This window comes from Thalassophryne amazonica, chromosome 23, assembly GCF_902500255.1.
Source record: "Thalassophryne amazonica chromosome 23, fThaAma1.1, whole genome shotgun sequence".
In the NCBI taxonomy this organism is placed as follows: domain Eukaryota; kingdom Metazoa; phylum Chordata; class Actinopteri; order Batrachoidiformes; family Batrachoididae; genus Thalassophryne; species Thalassophryne amazonica.
Window position 1 is genome coordinate 21,509,695 of NC_047125.1, and position 9,579 is coordinate 21,519,273.

At 43.7% G+C, this 9,579-nt stretch overlaps 2 protein-coding genes across 12 annotated transcripts in view; one reads left to right on the top strand and one right to left on the bottom strand.

Moving 5' to 3' along the window:
• rcor2 (REST corepressor 2) overlaps positions 1-3,046 on the top strand; it is a 39,086-nt gene extending 36,040 nt beyond the window's left edge. The window contains exons 10-14 of one of the 2 annotated variants that reach the window (XM_034164798.1): positions 1-78; positions 176-266; positions 375-442; positions 1,079-1,231; positions 1,309-3,046. In XM_034164798.1, the coding sequence (XP_034020689.1) occupies positions 1-78; positions 176-266; positions 375-442; positions 1,079-1,231; positions 1,309-1,668 (750 nt within the window). In that variant the 3' untranslated portion in view covers positions 1,669-3,046. The remainder of the gene's footprint in view (positions 79-175; positions 267-374; positions 443-1,078; positions 1,232-1,308) is intronic. The other variant, XM_034164799.1, reaches the window with a different exon arrangement.
• Positions 3,047-4,760: 1,714 nt separating this feature from the next.
• The window catches only part of mark2b (MAP/microtubule affinity-regulating kinase 2b), an 89,380-nt gene continuing 84,561 nt past the window's right edge, over positions 4,761-9,579 (bottom strand). For 6 of the 10 annotated variants that reach the window (XM_034164795.1, XM_034164794.1, XM_034164786.1 and 3 more), the window contains 3 exons: positions 7,686-7,724; positions 7,040-7,149; positions 4,761-5,518 (listed from right to left, as the gene is read on the bottom strand). In XM_034164795.1, the coding sequence (XP_034020686.1) occupies positions 5,169-5,518; positions 7,040-7,149; positions 7,686-7,724 (499 nt within the window). In that variant the 3' untranslated portion in view covers positions 4,761-5,168. The remainder of the gene's footprint in view (positions 5,519-7,039; positions 7,150-7,685; positions 7,725-9,579) is intronic. The other 4 variants (XM_034164788.1, XM_034164785.1, XM_034164790.1 and 1 more) reach the window with 2 other exon arrangements.

Below are 9,579 nucleotides of genomic sequence, written 5' to 3' on the forward strand. Positions count from 1 at the left end.
GTGCAGACGGTTAAACAAACGAACAGCAGTCTGAAGCAGAGCCTGAGCGAGAACATCGACATGTTCAGACCTACTGAGGTGAGGCCTGTTTGGACACCTCAGGTTCATTCCCTCCACTCCTCACTTTGCTTTTCTTCTCTGCTTTTTCCCAGTGAGTTTTATGGTTTAGCAAATATTTTTCTCTCTCTCCCTCTCCGATGTTGCCCAGCCGGCTCAGAAGATGAACACTCGTTGGACCACAGAGGAGCAGCTCCTGGCTGTGCAGGGTGACACATTTTAATAGTCATTGTAGACCAGAAATAAAACTTTACACCCTGTAGTTTAGCTGTTTTTGTAGGTTTTTAGACAACAAATTGGTTGTTTCTCCTTTGCAGCGATCCGTCGCTACGGCAAAGACTTTGGAGCCATCGCTGAGGTGATTGGGACAAAGACACCAGCGCAGGTGAACAAATTCATCTTTTCAGATGGTTCTTGTGCTCTTATTTTAAAGTAGGAGACAGAGTCAACGGGCAACGGCGGGAGGATGAGTATAGTTTAGTAATCAAGGCGCTTTTAACAGTTCAACACACCATCACGTTTATGGTTAGGATCAAAACCAACCAAAAAAATCATTCAATTCCCCTCTCATACAAGAAAATCTGAAGATCCTGAAATCTGTTAAATCCAATGTCCCTTTGTGACATTAGGTTATTATTTGAAAATCCTACAAAGATAAAACTATTATGTGTCGGACAGATTAATTAAATTTACGAATTTCATCCGGATCAAACCAAAAATTTAAGCAGCTGTCCACTGTCGAGTTGACCATATAACCTCTGCTCCGTGGAGGTTTTAGGTTCACGTACCAGAGCCAAGCTGATAATTTAAACTCTTGAAGTTTCAGAGTAACTTCACCCTCAAGGTTAAGCACCAAAATGACTTAATTCTGCTGCGTTCCTGATCCCAAAGAAAAATCTGTTATGTTCTGACTTCGACATCTGCTCACTTTGTTCTCTCCACAGTGTTTTTCTTTGTAGGTTGATGTTTATTGTCCCTTTTTTGGTTTTTCTTTCACTCACGGACTCTCCTCTGCGTTCAGGTGAGCTCGTTCTTCGTGAGCTACCGGCGTCGCTTCAACCTGGACGAGGTGCTGAGGGAGTGGGCGGCCGAGCAGGTCGCCACCAACCGAGAGCACCGGAAGCTTGCCGAGGAGTTGGGAGCAGCTATGGACGGCAGCGCCGAGGACGACGAGGTGAGACGCCGAGGAGCAAACTTCTTACTCAGTGATTGGAGAACATAATCTTTATTTTTCTTTTTCCCACCTGTCAGGTCAAAATGGAGGGCTCCCCCTCAGATATCACCAGCGGTTGCTCTCCACCCTCCTCCACTCAGATTCCTTCTTCCCTCTCTCAGCCCCCTCCGCTGCTGCGGCCGGCGCCTCCCTCGGCTCCCCCCAGTCTCCTCCGCCAACCCCCTCCTCTACAGACGCGCCCACTCCAGAACCGGGCTCCACACAACCATCCACCTCCTCCTCTCATCCGGCCGGTGGTGACCTCCTCCATCGGGAGCTCCACCCTCAGGGCCTCCCTGGGAGGTGGCAACAGCTCATCTCCTCCCAATGTCTCCTCTGCTGGGCAGCTGCCTCCTTCAGTGGTGGGGCTCAAAGTGGAGCAGCCCACCTCCCACTGACCTGCAGGTGGTAACTTTTCAAGTTAACTGGCTGAAAAACAAAGTTTGTTAATTATTGTTTATTTTAGTATTTAAAAACGTTTTTGCTGCCGGTAGAACCTCTTTACATCCAACATCTCTGATCCAAACCAGTTTACAGAGGATGTAAGTCAAGTACAGTTAGCATTTTTTTTCCTCTCACTTCAACAGGCTGTAAATCAGGGTTTCATTTTTCAGTACGATATCCAGGCGTCCATCGACCTGAGTAATATGCGTGTCAAACTGGGGTGGTTGTCTTCCGGGATTCTTCCATATTCCTCTGCGAAACACCCCAAGAACAACCGGAAAGACCTGTCCCATGCACAGTCCACATCTGGGACGAGGACACGTCCTGTTATCAGAGTGAGACTGCAGCCTTTAGAAGGGAGCGTTTTTAATGTTTGAACACGCCTACCTCCGACACACAGAGACACACACTACAGAACAACAAACAAGAGCTGCCCCCCAAACCAGAATGAAAACTGACCAGAAGGACCTCCACCCACTCCGTCCCGTTTATCTCTGTGGCAGCTGCTAACAGCTTACTGTATCAAATCCAGTTTGACAAAAGTTTCACCTCCAGGTGGACTGTGATGAAGCAGGCTTCAGATGATCCTTGAAGCCTCAAAAAGCTTCACTCTTCAGATGAACTAAAGGACGCATCGGTGAGTGTGCTGATGTGCTATAGCATTGCCAGCAGCGTGCAACGTTAGTTAGCATTTAAGTAGTTTAGGGTGGTGGAATCAAGCAGCTGAACTCTGTCGGGTGCTAAGAATGTTCGTTTGAGAACACCTTGATGAAATGTCGTCTGTTTAAAACCTCTTCAGATCCTGCTGACCTGAGAGGGAACAAAAATAAAGCCTGTTATTGCTTCAAAAAGCTCACCGCCGTGCTGCTCGCCATCATGTCATCAGTTTTACACGTTGAGCAGACTGCTAGTTGGTTCTGCCAGTTTTTCCAGGTCTCAATTACAAATGTGAAGGAGTCACACTGAGGCAGCTTTGTTTAGTTTTGAATTTGAAGCCTTCAGTTGAAGGTGATACGCTACATTTTGTTTCAGTTTTGGCTTTGATGCTTCCTCAGGTGCTCAAATCATACAAACAGTAGAGGACTGAACAAATTGTACAGTTTACTTTTTAAAAAATGTCAACTCCATATTCTTCGTCTCTGCAGCAAGATCCCAAACCTGGAAAGAATTAATGGAAACTGTTTGGTGCCGCTTTCAGTCTGATGTTACATCAGTTTGACTTTAATGCTTGTTGCCTTTGCTTAACTTGTTTGTGTACAGTATGTGAGGTGTTTACATTCTGGAATTTTTTTTTTTTTTTCGAATAATGAAGAAATGATTAAATTGTACAGTGTACACAGAGCAGTTTATTCTCATGCAATGAATTCTACTTTTTTTCCACAAACCACAAGGTGGTGCTAAAACACCAAAGGTTTCAAAATTTTACTCTGTCCATTCACCATTCAGATTTCAGCGTGATGACCCTATTCATCATACATACTGTGTTATACCCAAGAACCACTGGCATTAAATCTGCTCAAATTCCTTTAAGCAAAGCATCGGATTTGCTTGTGTTTCTCAGCTGCACGTGACACTTTTGTGCAAAATCAACTCACTTTTTCCACAATAATCGGGAGAGGCAAACTATCATTAACATTTTTATTACTATCCTTGTAATTTTCATTTTCTTTGCACAAAAAACAAAATATTTTTTTTCCAGGAGTTGCTTACTCCTCTCGACCCCAAACCCACCACTACAATTACAGTTTGCTCAAAACACATTTAAAATCAATGTAAATTACAGCAATGTAAAACAAAAATGTAAAATAAAATCAACCCTGAAAGAGAATATAACAGCAACAGCCAGAATAATAATTAGAATCAATACCCAGCACCGTAATACAATGATTGACTTTTAAAGAAAATAATCTGGCATGTTAAAAATAGGACAAAGTGTCATTATTACACAAAGAAAAAGTGTTAAGTTTGGTACAACCAGGTGATGGGACTGGTACGCGTGCGCCCCCCCCCCCCCCCTTTCCGTCGCAGTGTTCGATCCCTGGATTTGTCTCTTCTACAACCAGCTGCTACTTACTGCACAAAACCAGGCACTCGTCCAGGTTTGTGGTTTGGGTTCCAATCATAACGATTTGAGGATAATGTAGGTGAGACAAAAAAAAGAAAAAAAAGGTCTGCACTTCAAGTCATTTTGCACCAGTAAGGCAATCACAAAAAAGAAAATAAAATAAAAAAAAAAAAATGCTAAAATGAAGGAGCAGTAGTCGTCACCACCACCGACACCAGTACAAACATCTCGGGGCCACCATTTATTCTAGTACACCAAGTGTGGATGTCCAACTTGTGCGCCAGATGTGCACGACACTGAAAGGCAGCAATGATCCGACATGACCCTTTACCCCCCCACCCCTCCCCTCCAAACCCCCAATCCAAATCTGTACAAACTGAAAATTTTAAACACAAAAATATATTATCAAATCAAAAGTAAGAGAAAATAATTCACCATCATCTTCCAGTGACTATTCTCTCTCTCTCTCTCTCTCTTTGGGAACGCGTGTCGCAGAGCGGGATGGAAAACTGGGAAGTTGACATCCTGAATATAAAGGCAAGATGCCAAACAAAACAAATGCAAATAATAATCATAAAATAAAAAACCCAAACAAAAAAGGACAGAGCATTTGTGTGCTGATCACAAAAGCCAAATTTTCACCTCGTCCTTGAAGGCAACATTAGTCCATCCTGCTCCAACACAGCCCTCATTTCCAGTGCACAACTTTTATTTAAATTTTTTTTAAAGCAACCAGCAACAAACAAAATAAACAATGAGCCAATAAAGTTGTTGGCGACAGTGTGAGGGAAAAAAGGAGTGATGATGTGTTTGAGTTCAGTTTGATAATGGGGGGGGTGTTTGAGGGCAGGGAAGAGTTCATCCATTGTTCTGGCTCAGTTGGAGTCCATCAGTTTTTGGAGCATCTCGGCACAATAAGGCTCCGTATTCCATCTGCGACCAGTCAACAGCACTTAGAGATTCAGAGAACAGAGAAGAAAGGTTTCTGTTTTTCTTTTTTCCCCCAGTATGACTGTTCTTTAGATTTTTGCCCCGCCCACAACACAGTGCAGAGAAAGTGAGTAAAATAGCAAGAAGTGACAGGAGTGGTCAAATTGTGAATATTAAGAAGAAAAAAAAAAAAAACCCTAAGAGGAGGTTAGACATGCAGAGTGGAACGTCGAAGTACAACCGCGCAGGGAGAGAACACGACTTCAAGTTCTTCACAACTTCGTCAGGAACTGAAGGAACAAAAACTTCTAGAAAATAAACTGTCAAAAACATCGTAAAGGTGATCCCACCCACTAGCTTACCTCCTGCTCCCCGTATAGCGGCGTTTTTCTCCTTACGAGCCAAGCTAACTGCAACCCCACCCCCACCGAGCCCTGCCCACTAATCGCTCCTCTGCACTCACAGTTTGAGCTCGTTGGCAATCTTTGAGGCAATGTTCTTGAAGGCGATGGACGTGCCTGAGATCCGCTTGAAGCGCACACCGTTGAGGGAGAGTCGCGGCAGCTTGCACACCTCCATCTCCCACTGGACGAAGTCGTCTCGTGCCGGGTTGCCCGACACGCACAGCAGCATGTAGCGCTCACGCAGCTCGTACTCACAGCTGTTGGAGTCGAGCACCTTGCGGATCTCGCGCATCATCTCCATGGGCTCCATGGATGATGTGGTCTTCATGGACCAAGTGAAGCGCAGGGAGCGCGGCTTAACAGAGTCCTTCTGGCTGGCGATGGCCGGAGGTGTGCCGGTGCCACCTGAAACATGAGTTGTAAAGGTTACTTACTTTTTCATTTTGTTTGACCAACAGTGGCATCAACAAACTGAGCCCAGAAGGATCAGCTGAACTACTTCCTGTGTCACTCGTTAAGTGAGAGAGAAATAAGAGAGCCGTCTTAAAGAGCAAAAATTTCACCTACAATTTGCCAGAAGGCATATTGAGCCGAGACCTGATCGGTTTTGTTGTATGAAAACTGACTATAGTTGCAATAAGTAGTTTCACCAATCAGAGATGCTTCAAACACCATCAAGAGCTGTCATGGGTTCCTTGATGGCTTCCCTCACTTCTCTCCTCCTTGCACAGTCACAAAAATTTTAAGAACCCACACATTCATTGATTTGTCAAAACAAACTGTAAAAGTTTGTGTGTGTGTGTGTGTACACGTAAATGCACATAATTAAAGGGCACGATTTTAGAACATTTTTAAAATTGAAATAAACCAGGGCCCGTATTCACAAAGAATCTCAGGGGCCTCACAACGTAACCTAAAGATCCTAACCTTTAGGCTAAGAGTGATCCAGGAAGTAGAAGTGGACAGAAACTTATCTTTATGAGCAGGCGAGGTTGACCCCGACGCTAGGTATGACAATCTTCTGAGAGGTGTGATTGGTTGTCACGACACAGTAAAGAGAGAGAAAAAATACCAATGTGCTCCGCACTCCTCGTCATGAATGGACAGTAAAATCAACCAATCATATAACCTGAACTGTATTACGAAGTGTGTAATTGTGAAAATAACTGAATGTCATGATGATAAATAAATGGATCCACAGCTTCAAAATGTTTGAACATACCTCATTCACATGCAGATTATTATATTGTTTAGCTTTGTGTTGCTGGTAATTGTGCACAAACGAGTATGAGAAGTGCTGGTACGTGCTGCAATCCAAAGCGAGAGCAGAGATTTGCAGCACACAAGACAAGTTCTTCTCAAACAGGTGAGTTCAGGTTCTGGCAGGCTGACATCACTTACTGTGTTATTAATAGTTGTTATACAACTTACATGCAAATTACACTTTTCCTGTAGCCACGTATTGCAATGTTGTGATGACATTCATCTCAGGTGTTATTACGCTACTACGCTGGGTGGGAAAAGTAAACTTACTCCTGATAAGGTCAAACACAAACATATGTTTGAATATGAGTATTCTGAGAAATATTCAACATATAATATGAATATTGAATATTCTGAGAAATATCTTAGAATTCAAGGAATCCTAAGATATTTCTTAGGATGACATCACCAATAACTACTTTTAGCCTTAGGATGCTTTGTGAATACAGGCCCAGAAAAGCTCCAAACCTTTTTTGCAGTTCCAAAAATCCCTTATGACAGTTTAAAATGTTACCATTTGCTGGCATTAAATTTAGCCAACTCTAGATGGCGGTGTTTGCACTTTTACAATCAAGGCCATAAAGTCAGAATAAAAGGCTTCATGACACGTGATACAAATATGGTTGTCATCTTTCTTGAAGAGATCAACTAAGAACACCCTACCAGTGTTCCCAGATCCTGGTGAGGAGTTATTCTCATCATTATTGGAAGAAGAGGAGAGGACGCCACCTGACGTCTTGTCCGACTTGTCCACGGTGCTGCTCAGCATGGACCTGAATGGAGGGAATGGGGAGTGGATGAGAGGCAGAAGAGGACAAGGAGAAAAGAGGCAGAGGTGGATAAGTGGGGAGGAGGACAAGAGACAAAGGCAAGCAAAGAGGGGGGGAAGTGTCAGAATTCAGAATTACTTTACAAAGTGGAGATAAAGGAAATGAAGGTGGAATGAGAGGAAGAACAGATGAGGAGGTTGTGAAAATAAAAGAAAGAGCAGATTTTTAAGTACCCCGTGTGTGCTTGTGATAGCGTGTCCACATTGTGTACAAACACACACAATCGGGTACTGAAGATTGCGGTTTGCGTTCACCCCACCATGCAAATCAGCCTCCAGTCACACCCACTCCAGCATCCCGCTCCACGATTGGTTAAGACTTAATCAAACAAACACCATCACCAACCAATTACATCCCAGCTGTGAACCACCCTCAGCCAATCACAACAAGCACAGCTCAGACGTCATCTACTGATTGGCTGCACTCTAATGATTGACAGGCGACTATGAACTATTATTTCTTCCAAAGTTGTGTCTCACCTGCTCCCCTCATCCCGACCCTCTCCCTCATACGGACTCCTCGAAAAAAATCAACACAAGTTTAGTCTTTTTGAGGGCAGAAGGAAATGTTTTTCTCTTCAATCATAACGCTGCTCTCTCTGTGCCGCTTGACTGTTCTGCTGGTTTGCTTTACAGCACAGTGTTTTCACAGCGCCCCCTACCACAGGTGCTGGTACTGAACCAAAAACTTTCAACAGGGAATATTTGGATTCAATTGCAACAAAATCATTTCAAACTTAATGTAAAGTAAAAAACAACAAAAAAAAAAAACACCTGAGTGAAAAGTTTGAGAAATTAGCAGATTTCCAGCTTTGGGGTGTACGATACTGGGCATCGGAAAGTCAACATGGCGGGTTTGATTACCCAAGTCTGGGAGCATTTGGTCACTGTATCCACCAAAATATGGAATGGTCTTGTGTCCCGGATGGTAACCACCCAGGCAAACACTAGTACAACCTCACTTCTCGAAAGTAAACTATCCATAGTCACCATCTCTATCTGCCGCAGCTAGGTGAAACGTGCACGCCACCTTGGCCCTTCACCAACACAGAGGCACCTGCATGCAGGATCACGCCCAGAGAAATGCCTCACATGGCAAAATGTTACAGCTCAAGCTTCATCATGACGCAAGTGATACTCATCATCTGCTGAAGTAACCCCTCATTTGACAAAGTCATTCCAGGGGTACCCAAGGATCCTTCAAAGAAATCAAGTAGCAAAGACATCTAGTCATCACTTTAGGTCACTGTTTAGCAGTGTGATAGGAAGCACCAAGACCCTAAGGGAGGGGTCATCAAACATGCTCCTGCCATCTTGGGTCCCTAGTTATTGTCCAACTCTCACAGCCATACAGTAAGATGGGAACAACTAGGACCTTAAAGACTTCTATCTTCATTCTACCTCAAAGGTTTGGGTATTGCCAAACACCCATCCAGTGATCTCGTGACTCCAAGCTCTTCACAGGTGTCTTCTCAATGTTGAAGGTTGAAGACTCAGACATGCATGTTACTGCCAAGATAACTGAATCCCTGCAAGTTTGACACTTTCACTGAATGCCAATATACTTCTGAGGGCCAAGTCCAAGAAGAAACTGACAGGTTAATCTGGATCCATGACATCTGCAAACCCTGACTCCTCACTCATCTTCTCAAGTGCAGTTATCATGGCATCCACTGACTGTGCCAAAATAAGAGCACTGGCCACAAAGTCAACGCTCAGTAAAACTTTCCTCACAAAGGCACCTAAGATGCTGTTCTACTTCGACCATGCAACCACTGAACTGAGAAGGACCCAGAACACATCCCTCATGTACACAGAGATTCACTGGGAATACATCACAGACTTTGCCTCCACCCTGCACAGCATTTACAGTACCTACGTATCGGTTTTCAATGATGTCCAGGATTCAGGATTCCAGGATCTCACACTGTGTTGATCAGTTCGCATCACAGTTTAAAGTTAGGTTAAGTATTACAATTGCAGTTTGTTTGAAGATGGCAGACAAACGTGCCACACCAAAATAATGTCCAGTATAAATAGCAATATACTCCAAAGCCACAAATCCAATACATTCCAGAAATCCTCCACCGCCTGTAAAATTTAATACATGGCAACAAACATTCAGAGCAAAGTAAAGGTTTGGAAGATAGTGGTTGCCATGGAGAGGGCAAATCTTGTGGCTCAGGAACTCAGGAGGATTAATGACCCCACCGCTGCGTTAAAACCTTTATTAGTAACACCGGACCAACACACAGCCCATTTAACACTTTGCTTCAATGTACACGTAACAGTGGAAAGTATTCACCCACTTGCAGGAGTTGGTTTAAATAAACCAACTGACCTTCATTCAGATTTGGTTTGTTGCAACTTTGTG